Raw genomic sequence first — 20,046 nt, 5'->3', positions numbered from 1 at the left:
CCCCGGTACCTAAGGTGCTTGGCACTTAGTAGGTACTTAATAAACATTTTTTAATGAATTCATATCAAAGTATAAGCAGAATATACTACAAAGAAGTTCTCCTTAATGTAATAGCTAGATCTTAAAGCCATGAGCACTGAAATATGTCCTGGACTTCCTTCACAAAATGTGGTGCAAACCAGGGCCTTATCAAAGTTATCTGACCCAGAACATTTTACTCCACTCTCTCTGTGACTTGCCTATATCATGAGCAGTGACATGAAGTAGAAAATGTGAAAGACCCAATAATCCACTTCAAAAAAAATAAATAGCGCTCCCCTACCTCAGCCCATCACTTAACAATGTAACATCATTGGGACCAGGAACAACTCATGCCCATATATATTACCTTGTCATGCCCAGAGTATTCTAGAACAAGGTGTGAGACCTTGATTTCTTCTGTTCTTTTATTCCCTTCTAGCAACATTGCTGGTCCCTCCACTGGTAGGATTTAAGAGAAACTCTGTAGAATTTGACAAGGATCCAAGAAATATCTGCCCTTACCCAGAATTTGGAGCAGAGACCTTTACATCCCATAGCCAGTCCAGTTCAGATATAATTTCCTTCAGGAGCCTTCCCTGTTTCTTCCAAGCTTGCTTGACTTAGTCATTCTCCTCTCTGATCCCATCATACCTTCGGCCTCTTTTCGAGCACCAAGTTGAATGGAAATGATCAATGAGCAGCTGCTTCTCCCACTAAACTATAAGCTTGCTAAGGGACCACGTCTTACTCCTCCTTAGCATTTGTCATCGGGGGAAGCATGTTGCCTGGAATACAACAGTGCTTGCTGAGCTCCCTGCTCTGTCTCCATGCCCTCCTACAGCTGTCATCTTCGTTGGCTGTATGTGAAGGTAGAATATAGGAAATGTTCCTCTAATACAATTGAAGGCACTATGTTAATTATTTGACGTTCTCTTTATTTTATTTATTTTTTAATATATTTTATTGATTGTGCTATTACAGTTGTCCCATTTTCCCCCCTTCACTCCCCTCCACCCTGTACACCCTCTCCCACCCATATCTCCCCCTTTAGTCATGTCCATGTGTCATACTTATAAGTTCTTTAGCTTCTACATTTCCCATACTATTCTTACCCTCCCCCTATCTATTTTCAACCTACATTCTATGCTACTTATTCTCTGTACCTTTTCCCCGTCTCTCCTCTTCCCACTTCCCTGTTGCTAACCCTCCATGTGATCTCCATTTCTGTGGTTCTGTTCCTGTTCTAGTTGTTTTAGTTTCTTTTGGTTTTGCTTTAGGTGTGGTTGTTAATAAATGTGAGTTTGCTGTCCTTTTACTATACATGTTTTTTCTTTATCTTCTTTTCTTAGATAAGTCCCTTTAACATTTCATAAAATAAGGGCTTGGTGATGATGAACTCCTTTAACTTGACCTTATCTGAGAAGCACTTTATCTGTCCTTCCATTCTAAATGAAAGCTTTGCTGGATAGAGTAATCTGGGATATAGGTCCTTGTCTTTCATGACTTGGAATATTTCTTTCCAGCCCCTTCTTGCCTGTAAGGTCTCTTTTGAGAAATCAGCTGACAGTCTGATGGGAACTCCTTTGTAGGTTACTGTCCCCTTATTTCTTGCTGCTTCTAGGATTCTCTCCTTCATTTTTACCTTGGCTAATGTAATTATGATGTGCCTTGGTGTGTTTCTTCTTGGGTCCAACTTCTTTGGGGCTCTCTGAGCTTCCTGGATTTTCTGGAAGTCTATTTCCTTTGCCAGAATGGGGAAGTTCTCCTTTATTATTTGTTCAAATACATGTTCAATCTGTTGCTTTTCCTCTTCCCCTTCTGGTACCCCTATAATTTGGATGTTGGAATGTTTAAAGATGTCCTGGAGGTTCCTAAGCTTCTCTTCATTTCTTTGAATACTTATTTCTCCATTCTTCCCTGTTTGGTTGTTTTTTTCTTCCTTCTGGTCCACTCTATTGTTTTGAGTCCTAGTTTCCTTCTCATCACTATTGGTTCTCTGTGCATCTTCCTTTATCTACTTTATGGTAACCTGCATTTTTTTAATCTAATTTGCACCCAAAATCAACCAATTCTGTGAGCTTCCTGATTACCAGTGTTTTGAACTGTGCAAATGATAGATTGGCTATCTCTTGGTCGTTCAAAAGGATGAGTCCTGGGGCATTGATCTGTTCTTCTGTTTGAGACATGTCTCTCTCTCTCTTTTTGGGGGGGGGGGGTTCTGGTTGCTACTGTTATGGTGAGGGGCAGAGCCTTAGGTGTTCACCGGGGCTGGGCACCCCAGTTGCTAGATTGTGACGTTGTATGTGGGGGCGGGGGCAGGGGCGGGAGGAAACAATGGTGGTAGCTCTGATCTCCTGGGACCTCAGTCCCTTCTCTGGGATCCTGGGTTGCACGCTCTGCCCTGGTCCACAATCGCCGCCTCACTGGGTCCGCCAGCTGCTGCTTGCATACTCAGGGTCCACCCGCTGCGATCTTGTGTGCCCCAGATGCCTTACACACTCCCAGATGCCTTATGCACCCAGTTCTCCCTGTTCTCTGCACACCCAGACCCGCGCCCGGCTGCTCTCTCTGCCCCTCCTACCGGCCTGGATGAACGGGTCTATATTTCAACTTCTTGGCTGTCTGACTTCCATTCAGATAAATTCTCTATCAGTTCTGGGTGTTGTCCTGACTCTAAGTTGTTGTTGTTCTAATCTTGGCTGTGCACGGAGGTACGGTGCGTCCACCTATGCCTCCATCTTGCCAGAAGTCTGACATTCTCTTTAAATGAGGACATTATTTCTGTTTTAAGAAACTGTTGTCCACAATCTCATCATGCACTAAAATTAGGATCTTCATTCCAGGTTACAGAAACCCAAATAGAACTAGCTTAAGCCAAATGTGGAATTTATTAGAAAGATAACATGTCTCCAAGAGACCACAGACAGAACAGAATGAGGCTAAACTTTGAGAATACATGTACTAGGGACTAGACTGTTGGGAAACTTGAGTCTCTTCTCTGTACTCTCTGATCAGCTTTCTTTGCTTCTCTGATCCATGTAAGGAAAAACCTGACTCCCCATAGCTTCAAAATGCAGTTTTATTATACTCCAAGGACCCAAAAGAGACTAACTTCAGTTCAAGTTCCCAGTCCTCCTAGGAATGACTTCAGTTGGCCCATCTTTATTAAATGCTCACCTTAGACCAGCCAAATGCAACTGGAAGTAGGGCTTAAAATATGGCCAGCTTGTTGGGAAGACAATCCCATAGGTGTGTCCACCACACTTTCAAATTCTATAGTTTCTAAGGAAAATATATGGTCAGAATGGACTATTTCAAATGTATTGATGGTAGTACCTATAACATATAAAATTTTTCAAAGCACTAATATTCAAATTTATTTCTCAAATTTATGTATGCATATTATTCTAATATGCATCATACCAATAGAAAATTCACAAGTACATATGTGTTCACTTTGTTTTAAAAATAAATTTATTTTATTATTTGATAATATTGACAGTTTATATACCCAAGGTCATTTAATATATGCAAAATAATTATAAATACATGTTGAAAAGATATGAAAGCCCTTTGAGTTCTTCATTGACATCAGACCTACCAACTTTCAAAAGATAACATTAACAATTCAGAAACAAAATGAAATTCTCCAGTCTGAACTGTCTTGAGAGATTCCATTGGTCAACCAACATGTGTTCAGGAAAGAAGAAACATTTATACCTTGTTGTTTTTAAATGCTTAAGTAAGCATTTGTGAGCATTCTTAGTGTCAAAGAAAGGGCATGAAATTAGTCCATAAGGAGACTTAAAAATAAAACATTTACAACATGAAGCAGTTTTATATAACCCTGTTGTAAGGATGGTTATTCAGTCAGGACAAAAAATAGATTTAGTACTTTATCTGTTGTTTGACTTAGCTCTCATTGATATTGGAGCTGTATCTGTGTTACATAGAGGCACAGCCTCAGTCTCATGTGAAACATGATGTGGGATAGAAGGTGGTACACAACTTCACCTTTTGTCTGAATTCTCCACTTCACTTTGTACATGAAGTCTACACTGTACAGTAAAATTTACAGAGATTCCGGAAAATAAGCTGCTTGGCTGACAGGTGCAACAGCCAAGGCACAGCAATTTGGGGACATCTTCCATCTGTTTTTGTAAAAGATCTACCCAGTCAGTGTAGAAAGTTCCATATTCTAAATGTAGATTTTGCTTTTTCAGTTTTTAAAGAGTCGTTATTAAGTATACTAAGGAGTTAAAGGAACATTTGACAAGATGGTCTCAAGTAATAGATGTAGAGACCTGATTTTATTGCAACAATATTCACCTGAGAGTAAATGCAGTTTCTGCTTATTAGAAGAACAAAAATGAGGATGTGGTTATAACCAATCTCTGCCTGGGCTCTGCTATCCTCTCATTGACCTTTATCTTGGTTTCAACAGCATCTTCCAGTGATGCTGTTGATACTTTAGTGAGCATGAGCACTGGGGCTTAAAGGCTGTCAGGTACTTCCTTTGCATACCTCTCTCTATTCATTACCTTAGTCAGGGGGCAAAAATCTGTTTGCTTTACTAACATAAGAATTTATTCATGTCTCTGAGCATTTATAAGGGAGCAAAGAAACACAATAAAAGTCAGTGATACAGAAAACACAGTGGTTAACAGTAATGTATGTTCAGGTCTCTGTATTCTCAGTTTCTGCAGGAAAATGACCTCAGCATCTCAGTCACAGCAAAACACAGTTCAGTGGAAAGTGTTGGGTTTATATTAGTGAATTAGGTTGCAGCAAGTCTGATGAACAAAAATGATGGTTCAGAGCACATATGTTGAATTGGGTAAACTTGGTTTCACATTCAGCTCTACCAATTCCTAACTCTGCAAATCTGGATTAAATTATTTGACTTCTTTGGGTCTGTTTCCATAGATGGGAAATGAGGATCATACTAGATATCTAAGAGGTTCTTGAAAGGATTAAAGGAAATAATATATTTCAAACTCTCAGCACATGGTGTTGGATAAATGGGGGATGTATTGTTAATGCAATTTTTAAGATCTAAACTCCGTCCTACTTTTCTTTTTTGTTTAACTAGTGATCCTGGTGACAAAACTTAAGTGGAAGTTTATAAATATTTCTCTTATTAACTGGGTGCTTTTTCCCAATTACTAAACAATAATAAATTTATTATTATTATAAAAACAATAGTAAACAGCACAATCTATTACAAATGTAAATACATCACTTAAAATTCATTTTGTTAGCTCATTTCCTGAGATACATTCTGTCCATTTTCAGTTGAACAAGGCATTTTGTATCTTGCCACCAGCCTGAAGGTGCCTCCATAGACTCTAGGAAAAAGAATAAAAGAGCAAGCTATTTAAAAGAAATGTACTATGTATTCCAAAAAAAATCTAGACCCAGTGTTTCTGTTTCCAATTCATTAGTATAAGAGAACATTATAATTTCCTATGAAGCATTTATTATGCCCCGTTAATCATCTGGGAGTTTCTGGGAGAGAAGATTCTTTGTGAAGCTGGGAGAGCTGTGGAAAGTCACGGCCTCTCTCTGGCCAAATGTGAATGAGGAAGCACGTAGACCAGATTACTATTGGCCTAACAGGAACTAGTCAAGGTTGAAGCCACCTCTTCAGACAGTGAGCAGATAGAAAGAAATCATGTTTTCCTGTGTGGAGGCCTCTGATTTAACCAAACATGAAGACTACTCTCCCTTTGGATTGCCAGCTCATGTGAACCAAACACTTCCTTATTTTAAATCACTTTGGTTGTGTTTGATGCTATTACAGCCAACTTGACCGTGGCTGGTTGTGCTGGCTGTGTTCACTTTGCTCCCTTGCTGTCCTTCTCTCCTCGACTGTGCCCTCCTGGGGGCTTACTCTACAGACTGCATTACAAGGGCTCCCTTGCATTCCTGGTTCTTGTTGGGTTTAGTCAGTGGGAGGCACCTGCTGAAGACCTGAAGGGAGAAAAAGAGAAAGTTTGGGGTATTTTCTCCATTTCCTGCCTCCCTCCTTGCTCAGGCTCCAGCAGTGGCCATTTCCTTCCACAGCAACAGCTCCTGCCTAGTGGGCCTTCTAGCATCCTACCTCTCAATGTCAAGGGAACACAACCCCAGCCCTTGTGGGCATGGGAGGGGTGGGGCCTCTTGCCGTGGTTGGGCTCCAGGAGCCTCTATGTTCCTGTGGGTTTCTCCAACCCTACCCCAATGCCTACCCCAGTCCCTTCACTGAAATCTCTTTGTTGGATCATCCCAGAGGATCTGTGATTCCTGCTGGGACACTAAATGATACAACATTTAAAGACTGCAGGACAGGGTTTGGCATATGGTAACTGCTTGATAAACGAAGCTATTAATCTAACATTGCTATTGTTATTTCCTTTCAATGTGAGATGACTAAACTAAAATACCTGGTCCTTGTGCCCCAAAATGAGGAAGAAAAATATAAAATAACTATACAACCGTGCCAACTTAGAAAACTGATTGATCTTGTACATTGGAGAAAGTATAAAGAAGCCTTCTCTCCCACGTGCATGCATTTCTGTGATAACATGCCAAAGAAATACATGGGAAATTTTTTATTCGAATTCAGAGTCTATGAAAAAATATATTTATTTTTAGATGTTTTAAATGTAAGCTCCAATCAATGATTTACTAGATGTAATTAAACCCCATTTCCCCAGAAATGTCACCTGAATAGTTTCCCATCTAACAAGTTTATCATACTCACCATTAAGCAATACTAGTCTCTTGAATATCTTCATTTACAGGAGTTAAATCTTTACCAAGATTTGTTATATCTTCTTTCTTTTTCCTTCGAAGAGGACTTGGAAAATGGTGTTAGAAATTAGCATGGGCCTGTTAGTTCATGTGAAGACAAAATTAATCATCAAGAGAGCAGCCTATGACTTTATTTCTATACTGTTAAGAGTGCATAGGTTCTTTTTATCTTAAATATTTGAGATTTTCCCTCAAACCATCTCTTTTCCTAGGCTGTTGATAGCTACAGTAAACAAAAGTGGGATAGAGCATAGCTATATATAAATAGAAAGAGTATGGTACCAGAGTGTTGATGGAGCTTGGTTAGTACAAGAACATTTTTCAGAACAAGTTATTTTACAAAAACTGATAGAGCATTATTTAATGTGTAAATATGATATAGTGCACATTGGAAATAGACATAAGAAAACCAAGAGCACTTCTGGATATATTAGTTAAACTGCCAGATTCATTAAGAAAGTTGGACTGCAGTCCCATTTTCTTAAATCAAATTCAACACCTCCATGCTCACTGCAGCATTATTTACAATAGCCAAAATTTGGAAGCAGCTCAAGTGTCTATCAGATGAGGGAATAAAACAACTATGGGACATTTACACAATGGAACATACTTGGCTGTAAAAGAGAAGAAAACTTTACCCTTTGCAACAGCATGGGTGGACCTGGAGAACATAATGCTCAGTGAAATAAGCCAGTCAGAGAAAGACAAATATGATTTCACTCATATGTGGAATCTAATGAACAAACTGAACTAACTGGGAAAACAGACACAGACTCAGCTGGAGAGCAGGCTGACAGCTCTAGGCAGGAACTGAGGAGGTAGAGGAATCGAGCAAAAAAAAAAGAACTCGCGGACATGAACAAGAGTGTAGTGATTGCGAGGGAGAGGGGAAGTGCAGAGGTGGAAGAGGACATAAATAGTAGTGGAAAAAATATAATAAAATGAACTATTAAAATTTTTTTTAAATTAATGTAATAAAATAGGCCATTTCCCACTTCTGTCCAACAGCTGCTCTGCTCCAAACCTGGCGTTATAAAAACTCCCGTTTGCTCCTGGAAACCCTTCCTCTTTTCCCCTGAAATTCCCTCCCCTACCCCCTCTGGTCACTGTCAGCCTGTTCTCTATTTCAGTGTCTTTGATTATGTTTTGAACAACAATTAAAATAAAATTAAACAACAACAACAACAACGACAACATCTCCTTTTTGCCATTAAAAAGGTAAAATAAAAAAATAACATTCAATTTTATAGCTAAAAGGAATCCTGCAAGTGATCTGGTTTAATCTTTTCTTTTTACAGAAATAAAACTAAAGGTTTAAGATGTTAAGAAATTTGTCCAAGGTCTCAAAGATATTCAGTGGCAGGGACAAAAATCAACGCCTCCCAGGACCTCTGCTTGAATTTCCCCCTCCTGAAGGTTGGGAAGAAAATGAGTCACGAGATGCCCTCATTGGTCTGTGCTGTGGACCAGAAGAAACTCTAGCCATTCCAGAGGGCACTAGCTTCTCTAGACAGGAAGATAGCTCCTGAAGACTTTTCAGCCTACTACCAGGGAGCCTGACAGTTCAATGGGTTTCCAAAAGTACCTTAAATTTTGGACCAAGCCACTCTCTCACAAACAAAAAGCAAAATGTTTCTTGAGTCCAAAAATTGTGGTATATAGTGAAAAGTAATAGGGAAGAACAAGGGTGTAATTATCATTTGTAAATTCAATTCATTATTTTGATGTGGCCCAGAAAAAAATTGTGTTTGTGTGTTTCCACCTTTCAAAGTTAGTTTGTCATGGTACAGCTTGAGAAAATAAAGTCTTATGTAGCCTACTAACAAACTCACATAAAACATGATTAACTTTAGAACTAAATCATTGTTGTCCTTAAATTAGGAGATTTATACAAATTTTACTTTAAATTATAATAATTGTGCTCAGTAAAATGACAAATATCATACATCATGTGTTTTATCATAAATAAATACTTTAATATAAATGATGGCAAACCTGGGAAAGTGAGTTAATATTTAAATCAAAACAAAAAGAAAAGAGAAAAGTTAGGAATGGGAGAGGGAAAGAAAGGAGAAAGGAAAGAAGGAGTCAGGAAGATACAGTTTCTTAGGTTTAAAGTTAAATGGAAAATACTTACTGACAGCACGTGCAGACACCAACCACCAGAACGATCAATGTCACCATAACTGCTGTCAAAGAAATCACCAAAATCCGTCCTGTGTCTCCTCGTAGGTAAAAAAAGTCAACTCTCTCACATCTTTCCCCAGTGTAGCCCTCATTACAGCTATAAAAATAAAAGAAGAACACGACACGGTGAAAAATACGACTTTTAGGAATCTCTACTTCTTTTTTGAACAAACTGTTTTCATTACTTGTAATTAATAGAGAATACAATTGCTTTTAAAATGTTAAATAAATGTCATTGTGTTCACAAGTAATTTCTCTTTCTTTGATGAAAATAGCATCACTTGAACATTATTAACAATATGTCTTATATAAATAAATAAGGATGTTGGCAATTTTCTATAATTAGTTTGAAATTTTAGATTCTGAGCTATGAGGATGGGATGATAAAATTCCCTCCACAACATTCCTGAGCACTTAAATACCTCAAAATCCTGAGAATTTCCCATTTCATCATAGAGCATATAAACAATTTCAGTGTACCCAAGTTCTCTTAATATAATTTATTTAAAAATTATACTGTTTTACATGATCAAACATGGTAGTATGTGTGAAAGTTCATAGACATCTGCCTACATATAGAAGTTCCATAAGTATTATTCAACAGAATCTGTGTGTGTGTGTGTGTGTGTGTGTGTGTGTGTGTGTGTGACTTGCATCCATCAGTTCCAGTCCCACTGCTTGCAGGTGTTACACATCAGGTAATGCTCTTCGGTTACTCTCCTAGTCACCACCTCTCCAACTACATCCCCCTGAACACTGGTTTCTACTTCCTTTACTGATCCTCTAAGGTTACATTTTCAGATCTGGACACCATTCCCTCTACTGTCTTCTAAATGCTCTCCCTTTCTCCATGAGCCAACAAAGTGCAGTGACCAGAAGTCAACAAGTATCCCCATGGAGCTTTCACTTTCCTCCTTTTCTCAAGTCTCTACCAATACAGTCTTAGAATTCACTTCAGCTCACCTGATGCCCCAGGTCTGTGGTGATAGTTAAGGGTCTTTCTGACAAGCTAAGTCTTGTGTGAGCAATACTCAAGAATCTCAAGGCTCAGTGATGTGGGGACTATCCACACTGTTCTCTGAAGAAGTGTGTCATGCGCTTACAAGGAATGTAAGAAGTTTGAGGACATTTGAAGCTGAAATTATATGCTATAACATCAGTTAAAAGTATTTTCCTTTTATCTTTCAGATACATTCAAAACACAGAGATATTGGTCATGTTACATACTGTATTTTGCTGTGTATTAATGCACTTTTGTGTAATGTGCACCCATGTTTTTGGTTCAGGCTTTCAGGAAAAAAACCTTCCATTTTAATTTTTTAATTCAATTATTTATTTATTTATATTTAGAAACAAAACTGGTTATCATGTTCTAGGGTATTATTTTGCATACAGACATCATTATTGCTTTCTAGAGTTAAATACTTTTAATGCCTAAGCATAAATAAAAGAATTTAAAACATTGATAGATACAGAATTAGTACAACCCATGTATAATGTGCATCCTTATTTTTCTCTCATAAATTTGGGCCAAAAAGTGAACATTATACAAGGCAAAATATGGTAAGTGTGAAAAGGAGGAAATTAAGTTTCTTTTTAAAAGATATTTTTAACTTTTATTACATTAATACAGTTTCTACATTCAGATATCCCTGACTTCTTTAAAAAAATGAAAAAAACTTCTGTGCAATCTTTGTTTTGTTTTGTTTTACTTTTTGTTTTGTAAGAAAAGATCAACTTCCAGGCTGCTCCACACTGTATGTTTGACAAGAGCCAGGACAGTGAGTTCCCGCAGAGCCTGTATTCACAAATAAGGAGATCCCTTAATGTCAATATTGTAGCTGATACAATGCTACAAAAAATAAACAAAATGAAACAAAAAAGAAGCTCAGTCACAACCATGGTTGAAAGGTGAGATTTGATGCAGGCTCTGTAGAAAAGGCACCTAATGCCACCTACTGCCAGCAGGCCCCGGGATCTGTGATAGAAAACTTCTGTCTGCAAGAGAGCTAGGTATCATCACTGCAAGGTTAAAATAATGGAAAAAGACTGAGAAATATTTTGAAATATTGAAAACCTCTTGCACATGGACCTGGCACTGGGGCAAAATCACTTTTAATAGCATATGTAGGATGAAGTTTTTTAAAGATTCTTTTTTTAAGACTGTAACTAAAATCCTATAAATATAGTGTTTTCCAATTAGCTTAAATGTTTCTCTAACAAGTTTACTAAATGTGGCATTTTTAAGCAATAATTTTTCCCATTGAATACACAGCAATTACTTGATGCTCTTTTAGAATGTTTTTCTAACTGTAAACTCTGGGTTCTGTGGCTTAACCACACTTTAGTTGAATTTCTCAGTGAGCAGTACTTCCTGCAAGTTATAACCCATGAGCCATGCTACAGGGTGAAGTCTTACCAGTTACAGTGACTCTCATGTTATTTCATTCTCATCAGACCTGTCATAATCTACGTGCTGATGGTTATTTCAATGGGGGAGAATGAGGCAAGGGTATAATTTCCTAGTAGATGTTTAGTAAATGATGAATAAATGAGTTATTATAATAAAGATTAATCAAATAAAATCTAAAATAAATTTTAAAGATGCTCATGACCCTTATGGACTCTGCGAAATCAGATTTGGGATCACTGTTCTGAAATAACCTACAGACACTTTTCCAGGAGATTTATAAGTATTAATTCAAGTGATTCTTAGAAAAACCTTTGAGGTAGGACCAATTACTAATCCATTTTACAGATGCAGAAACTGAGCTATAGAGAAATGGAATGAGTGGAGCTGGGACTCAAATGCAGGAAGTTAGCTCCCAAGTTCATGCCTCAGCCTACATCTAATACCGCTTAAGTGAAGTGTGCTGCGTAAATAAGTAAATATCATGTCTCTGGAACCAAATCACCTGCATTCCAAGAAAATACAGAAGAGGCTAATAGAGGATTAAAGTTACTTGAAACACATTGTGGTATTTATCTAAAAACAGGAATCCACAAACTCCTGTGATTCCAAGCAAAAGGAGATATTTTTGGTTCCCACAATAGCACAGTCACCACAAGCCTGAATCCGTGCTACTCCAAGTCACCTAGAAGGTCAGAACTACTAGGTTCAATATCTCCCACTCATCTCATGGTACAATTTACAGAACATTTACTCTGTGCTTGGTACCATAATAAGCAATTTTGCATAATGTGTTTATTTTGCTTAATTTTCAATACCTCAGAGAAAGATGTTATCAGCCCATTTTATAGATGATAAAACTGAGGCTCAGGTCCAGCCAAGATGGAGGTATAGGTAGATACACTTTGCCTCCTTGCACAACCAAAGAAGGACAACAACCAATTTAAAAACAAAAACAACCAGAATTGCCAGAAAATTGAACTGTATGGATGTCTGACAACAAAGGAGTTAAAGAAGAAACATTCATCCAGACTGGTAGGAGGGGAGGAGACAGGCAGCCAGGGCCGGAGAGGACTGAGGCAAGGTGGTGGCTGGCTGACCAGGTGGTCCCACACTCATGAGAGGATAAGCCAGGAAGAATAACTGGGGAATGAGACAGACTACGAAACCCAGGGTTCCAGTGCAGGGAAATAAGGCTTCAAAGTCTCTGGCTGTAAAAACCTGTGGAGGTTGCAGTGGCAGGAGAAACTCAGTCTCACAGGAGGGTCCATTCGGAGGACCCATGGGGTCCTAGAACAGACACAAGCACACTCACCAGGGAATCAGCAATTTGTATGTGGGTAGTGGGGGAAGTGGCTGAAAGTGGGGTGAGAGTGGGGCAAGCAGCATTGTTCCCTCTCAGACCCTTCCCCCCCACACAGTGCCACAACGCAGAGAAGTGGGTTGTGTTGCTCTGGTCAATACCTAAGGCTCCACCCCTCTTATAACATAACAGATGCCCTGTGACAAAGAAATATGGCTCAAATGAAAGAACAAATCAAAACTCCAGAAAAACTACTAAGCAACAGGGAAATAGCCAACCTATCAGATGCAAAGTTCAAAACACTGGTAATCAGGATGCTCACAGAAATGATTGAGTACAGATGAAAAATAAAGGAAGAAATAAAGACTATACAAAGTGAAATAAAGGAAAATATATAGGGAACCAACAGTGAAAGGAAGAAAACCAGGACTCAAATCAATGACTTGGACCAGAAGGAAGAAATAAACATTTGACTGGAACAGAATGAAGAAACAAGAAGTTTAAAATATGAGCAGAGGCTTAGGAACCTCTGGGACAACTTTGAACTTTGAACGTTCCAACATCCAGATTATAGGGATGCCAGAAGGAGAAGAGGAAGAGCAGGAAATTAAAAACTTATTTGAAAAAATAATGAAGGAAAACATCCCCAACCTGGTGAAGGAAATAGATTTCCAGGCAGTCTAGGAAGCTCATACAGTCCCAAAGAAGTTGGACCCAAGGAGGAACATACCAAGACACATCATAATTAAATTACCCAAGATTAAAGATAAGGAGAGAATCTTAAAAGCAGCAAGAGAAAAGGAGACAGTTACCTACAAAGAGTACCTACTATCAACTGATTTCTCAAAAGAAACCTTGCAGGCCAGAAGGGGCTAGAAAGAAGTATTCAGTCATGAAAGGCAAGGACCTACATCCAAGATTGCTCTATCCAGCAAAGCTTTCATTTAGAATGGAAGAGCAGATAAAGTGCTTTCCAGATAACATAAAGTTAAAGGAGTTCATCATCACTAAACCCTTAGAATTGTTACAGGGACTTATCTAAGAAAAAGATGGTCAAAGCTATGAACAGTAAAATGACAACAAACTCACAACTATCAACAACTGAACGTAAAAAACAAAAACAAAAACAAATTAAACAAACAACTAGAAGAGGAACAGAATCACAGAAATGGAGATCACATAGAGGATTATCAGTGGGGAGGGGGAAGGGGAAGAATGAGAGAAAAAGTGAAGGGATTTGAAGTATAATTGGTAGGCATAAAATAGACAGGGGGAAGTTAAGAATAGTACAGGAACTGGAAAAGCCAAAGAACTTATATGTGCAACCCATGGACTTGAACTAAGAGGGGAATGCTGGATGGAAGGGGGTACAGTGTGAAGGGGGATTAAGAGGAAAAATGGGACAAATGCAATAGCATAATCAATAAAATATACTTTTTTAAAAAGCTGAGGCTCAGGAAGGGTAACTGACCCATTGTTGAAACTGCCCATTACTGGTGGAAACAAAATCCTAACTTAGGTCTGACTCCAAAATCTGTGTCCTGACGCCTGTGCTTTCCCACTTCCCATTGATTCTGTGTCATTTCACCAAGATGGTGCTCCTGGTTAAGGCTTTGGTTTGGACACTCGGCATAGTACTAGATGGACCATGAGAGAGACTTGGTCATTTATGCACCAGTCATTCCTTGAGCACCTGTAAATTCTAGGCATGGTGCTTGGCACAGGAGCGCAAAAATGAGTGAGCCATGCATGAGCCCTGTCCTCTAGGTGCTCACCATCACAGAAGGGACATTTAAAGAAACAAACATTTATGTTCCAGGAGAAAAGAGTTTCCACAGAACTGGGACTGGACCACAGAGAAAGGACATCGGGCTCACACCCGAATGTGTGTCTGAGAAGAGGGACATTAAAGCACGTGTCCAGGAATAGCCAATGTCTGAGTTGCCTGTAACACATCAGTCAAAACGCACTTTGCATGTCATTAGCAGAGCTTGTGCCTTATGCCATGCAGTGGAATGTAGAACTTCAGAGAAACATTTGCCTCTGTCATGGCAATGTGGTTGGAAAGTTAAGCCAGGATCAGAGGAAGTTTGGAGGCCAAGGAAATACATTTTCACCTCAGATGGAAGGGACAGGTGAGTACTGATCTTAGGGGAGTAGACCACACACTGTGGTGATCATTTCAGAGGGCAGCAGTGTTAAAGACCAATAAATGTGCAGACACAGGAACCAGTCAGAGAAATGTGCTTGGGTTAGGGGCACTTATATTCTTAAAACTTAATATGTTCTCCCAGACCCGTGAGCAATTAAATGAAATTAAAAAAAAACAAATCAACTCTATCTTTCCCAATGCACAAAGGCACAGTTTTCTTATTTCATTACATTAGCAATTCTTATTTCCCTCTAAGTATGATCCTTATATATTTATTTTTTAATTAAATTTAAATATAATTAAATTTTGAAGAATCCATGACTCAAACATTCCACTAAATTAGGGATTGGAAGTACTATTCTGAGATACTTATTTTTTTTTTAAAATGTGTGCTGGGAAAATGCAGAGAATATAAACAATCTATGAATTTAATGTGAAAATTATACATAAAAATCATCTTGCTCTTCTATCAGGTAAGGTCTCAGAGCACTTGAGAGGGACATTTCTTTGGAAGAAAATGAATATTTAAGTTATGAAAAAACACTAGTTTTGCCTGAGTAAAATTAAACTTGGACTCTTTTTTTAAAAAGATTTTATTTATTTATTTATAGAGAGTAGAAGGCAGGGAGAATGAGAGGGAGAGAAACATTAGTGTGTGGTTACCTCTTGCACACCCCTCACTGGAGACCTGGCCTGCAACCCAGGCATGTGCCCTGACTGGGAATCGAACCGGTAACCCTCTGGTTTGCAGGCTGGCACTCAATCCACTGAGCCATACCTGCCAGGGCTACACTTGGACTCTTAATCTACTAATAGTTCAAAAGAAATCTTTTCTTTCAATTTCACGCAAAACTCTATTTATAAACAAGACTGATGCCCTTGCACTTATATTGACACCTGCAAAAATAACTTTTAATTCAGCATAAATTCCTTCATATTTATGTGAATTACAAACCACATAACAAATGGCAGAAAAATTTGTTTCCATGCAAAACACATGGGAGATAAACAGCTTTTGGAAGCATCCTCGAGTGTGGCTGGTGTGATAACCACTACACCACAGAAACAAGACAGCTTTAGAGTAAGGACTTACGTGATGTGGGAAGAAGGCCCCCTGTGTAAGGGTTGTATGCATAGACTGAGAGGCACCAGCTACTGGAAAGAGGCATGTGGGAGGATGTCACCAAAACAGAGTCAAATCCCATGGAGGCCTGCACTCAGATCCCTGAATTCAAAGTCCATCATGCTAACCATTAACCGCGGGGCCATCGAAACAACCCAGATGCCCACCAATAGATGAGTGGATAAAATTGCTGTGGTACATTTACACAGTGGAGTCTTAGTTACTGGGCCAGGAAAAAAGAATGAAATCTTATTATTTTCAACAGCATGGATGGACCTAGAGGGTCTTATGCTAAATGAAATTAGTCAGTCAGAGAAAGACAAGTACCATATGGTTTTGCTTGTGTGTAAAATCTAAAGAACAATATAAAAGAACTAACAAAACAGAAATAGATTCACAGATACAGGGAAAAGACTGATGGTTGCCAGAAAGGAAGAATTGAGGGACTGGGGGAAATAGACGAGGGATTAAGAGTTATAAATTGGTAGTTACAAAATAGTCATGGGAATATAAAGTACGGCATAAGAAACATAGTCAATAATATTGTAGTAACCATGTACGGTGTGAGATGGTGACTTGCTAGTGGGGGACCACTTTGTAAAGTGTATGATTGTCTAACCACTGTGCTGTACACCTGAACCTAATAAAAAATAATACTGAATGTAAATGTGACTGAATAATAAATAATAATAAAACTCTATACAGAAAGACAAAAAAATAAAAGCATTCTTAACATTGGACAGGAACAGTCTTGCTTGGCTAAGGCAGCAGAGAGCACAGCCCTGCCTGCAAGCAAATCTGGACACTCCGATGTGCATCAGTTTCTCCATAAGCCACTGTCGAAGGTACCCCAAAACAAGTCACAGGTTGCTGGGGCAGGACCAGGGGAACTGTGTCCTAACAGGTGGCTTGATTAGCTCCCACTTTCCAGTCCTGCTGAGCCCCCAGGCCAGCACCTTGCTGCTCCCCTTTGTGTATAGGCTCAGGGGCTCCACTTACAGGCAGGAGGGTTTTTGCAGGGCCCCCACGAAGCGGCATCGCCCACTGATGCAGTACTGCTCGTATTTCTTGGGACATGGAGAGAAGTAGTCATTCCACTTTGATTGTGTGGTAGTAGCTGAAAAGTAATAAAAAGCTCAATAAATCAACTCATTTTAAACACACATTAGTAAGTAGTATTATATTCTTATCTTTATTGCCTGGCTTTTTGTAGAAAGTACTACAATCTCTCATATCTCCTACTCTACACTGGGATAAAAGTCACACTTTCATGGTCCCAAAATAGCTTTAGGGATTGGGTAATAGGGATTATCATGGGAACATCTCATGTTTTAATTAGATTTATGTCTAACGTACAGCTCAGAAATGTTGGCGTTGTTTAAAAGGTAGAGAATAGTTGTGATAAGGGAGAAGTTTTTTTGCCATGAAGATTATTAGAGCCACCGAGCTGGTGGCATTGAAGAGAAAAGTACACTTTCCCCCTTCCTTTTGTGTTTTTAAAAATTATTTTAACTTACACACTTTCATAGCACTTACTGAGTGCCAGGGGCTGCTCTGTACACTTTCTACAGATTAATTCATTTAATGCTCATAACAGCCTTGTGACGTCATCACCATTCTAACACCTTGTTTACGGAAGAGAAAAGCACACACATTGAGGTTAAGGCACCTTACAGAACAACACAGCTAGCACGGGGCAGGCATGGGACTCACACTCAGGCCCTTCTGCCCCAGAGTCCTTGCTCTTGGCCCCTCCACGCTGGCAGTCCATCACCCAGCTGTCCGGCAGGTAGCTGCCACCTGCTCTCAGCCTGAGGCCAACGCATGCCTCCTGAATGGCACACCCTCCCTCGAATTTGGCCCCCAGAAGGTTTCTCATTCCCTGAAGGAGAAAATTCTGAAAGCTCAGTATCTAGGATTTCAGTCCTGCAATGCACTGACCTTCTTGTCTAACCTTTCAAAGTAGTGGCTGCCTAATTTTTAGCTGGGGATAGTAACATGTAACAATTTCCTTGCCATAGAAAGTGTTAATAAACAAGGATTGTCCAGAGGAACAGTGCAGAAACTCTAAGCAGCCGTTCCCCGAGTTGGTTCACAACAGACAAGGGGAGCAGCCCGCACCCAGGGAAAACAGCTGACCAGCAGCACCAGGCCAGGGTGGGCTTGCTGCCTTCACGTCACCACCAACAGCTCGCAGGACTCACACACCTGTGCAGCCAGAAGGACCACAGTGTGCACTTCAGGAGGGCATTCCACACTAGGTGTGGTGTGGCACCTGGCACCCTGATGACATCAAGCAATCCCTTTGATTGATAGCAGCAACCACTAAACTTCTTCCTTCATATTATGTAATGAGTACACATAATTGCTCAGGGCCACCAGAGAGAGGAATCGCAAAGAGCTCGGCATGGTCTGCACACAGCACATGCCGGTGATGCCAGCTCACAGCCTTCGGGTGGCAGAATGTTGCTGAGCAACCGGCTGACCTGGTTTTGCTTGGTGACTTAATGACCAGCCGTGCTCACTGCTGGTCTGTGCTAGATATTTCTGCACGCATGCCAATCAATGGGACTCTTGTTGAAACTGCTGCCACAAATAACTGCAAATTACCTCAAAGGCAAAGATCGGTGTATTTTGGCAAATAAATTGATCAGTCAGCTTTCATTTGTCAAGTACTTTCTATTTCCAGAGCCCTGTGGTAGGCATTGGAAAACATCAAAGAAATAAAAGATATGTGATCTCTCTAAATCAGCAAAATGGAATAAATTCAAGAAAATAATGACCAAGTAACAGTAAAAACAACCATAGTAACTGCATAAACAGTTTTGGTCCCCTGGAAACACTAGAAAGAACACTGGGTTAGGAGCAAAGATGTGACTGTTTCATTTTCAGCCCTTTCATTAGCCAAATGGCCTGGCAATGTGAATGAAGCTGCCTGAGCCTCAGGTTCATCTGTTAACTGAAGATGCTAACATGGACCTAAAAGGGCTGTTGGAAGGCTCATAAAAGGGAAAAAAATGCATGTGGAAATTCCCAGCGGAGTGCTTGGACAATGAAGTTCTCTGTAAATGAGTTGATTTGAGAATCTTGAAAATCTTGGCAATTCTAAGAAAGTTCTTATATCAATAGAAAGGTGCTTATTTAGTTAAGAAAACTTTCTGGAAAATGAAGATTTTTGAAATTATTTATTTATTTATTTGTTTTTTTGTGGAGGTGGGCAAGCAGTTAAGGTATGGGGAATCTCAGGATCAAAAGCTCAGGGTCAGGTATGTACAAACTTTATGCGAGGGGCAGATTTAATGGCAACAATGGAAGAGACATGAAGGGGAGCAGCCAAGGAGGCTGTGAATGGAGATTAGAGACCTCAAATTGTCAGTGGGCTGAAGAGTTTACACTGGACATCCAAGGCAGGTGACAGTTGAAGAAGGTTCTTACGGATTAAATGGAATGGTACATGTAACAGCTGAACTGGGAAGCACTTTATGAATGTATGAGCTGGGAGAGAGTGGACCGGATCAGAGAAGGAAGATGACAGGTCAGGGAGAAAACCGAGGCCCCCTGAGCCTGGCAGACACATGTGTTGTGTGCCTGGGGGAGAGAGGAGGGCAAGGAGAGGTCTTTAAGAAGAAACAGGACTTGATGACAGATCCATTGTGCTCCTGAAAGGTCTTTCCTACTTTGCAAAACACACCTGACTTTAAGTAGAAGCTGTGCGTCTCTGCATCCTGACCTCGACCAATACCTTTAGTCGCCATGCCCTCTTAAGTATAGTCAGTGTTCTCATAAAGGCCAAACGGACCATGATCCACCAAACTACCTAAAAGCAGCTGCTGGCTGCAGTGATTGTTCAGCCTTAGTTCATCCAGCAACACATACCTTTGCCAGGAAAATGGTTGCCAGGCCCTGTTTAGACAATTTGCAGAACTCTTTGTCAAATAAGCATGCTCTTAAACAATGGCAGCAGTATTCTGATTTTAAAACACTTGCATACTACCACACAGAAAAAATCCAGTGATTTCTCTATGGAACTTTAAAACCTGAAAGAAAAATAAATC

General features: G+C 39.6%; 1 protein-coding gene across 2 annotated transcripts in view; it reads right to left on the bottom strand.

Moving 5' to 3' along the window:
• Positions 1-3,477: 3,477 nt before the first annotated feature.
• BTC (betacellulin) overlaps positions 3,478-20,046 on the bottom strand; it is a 47,454-nt gene continuing 30,885 nt past the window's right edge. For both annotated transcript variants that reach the window (XM_045857898.1, XM_045857897.1), the window contains 4 exons: positions 16,991-17,108; positions 8,954-9,100; positions 6,767-6,862; positions 3,478-5,369 (listed from right to left, as the gene is read on the bottom strand). In XM_045857898.1, the coding sequence (XP_045713854.1) occupies positions 6,769-6,862; positions 8,954-9,100; positions 16,991-17,108 (359 nt within the window). In that variant the 3' untranslated portion in view covers positions 3,478-5,369; positions 6,767-6,768. The remainder of the gene's footprint in view (positions 5,370-6,766; positions 6,863-8,953; positions 9,101-16,990; positions 17,109-20,046) is intronic.

Source organism: Phyllostomus hastatus, unplaced genomic scaffold, assembly GCF_019186645.2.
Source record: "Phyllostomus hastatus isolate PE091 unplaced genomic scaffold, TTU_PhHast_1.1 phas_scaffold_1674, whole genome shotgun sequence".
NCBI lineage: Eukaryota > Metazoa > Chordata > Mammalia > Chiroptera > Phyllostomidae > Phyllostomus > Phyllostomus hastatus.
Note: the sequence above shows the minus strand (reverse complement) of the source record. Positions and strands in the feature narration are given on the sequence as shown.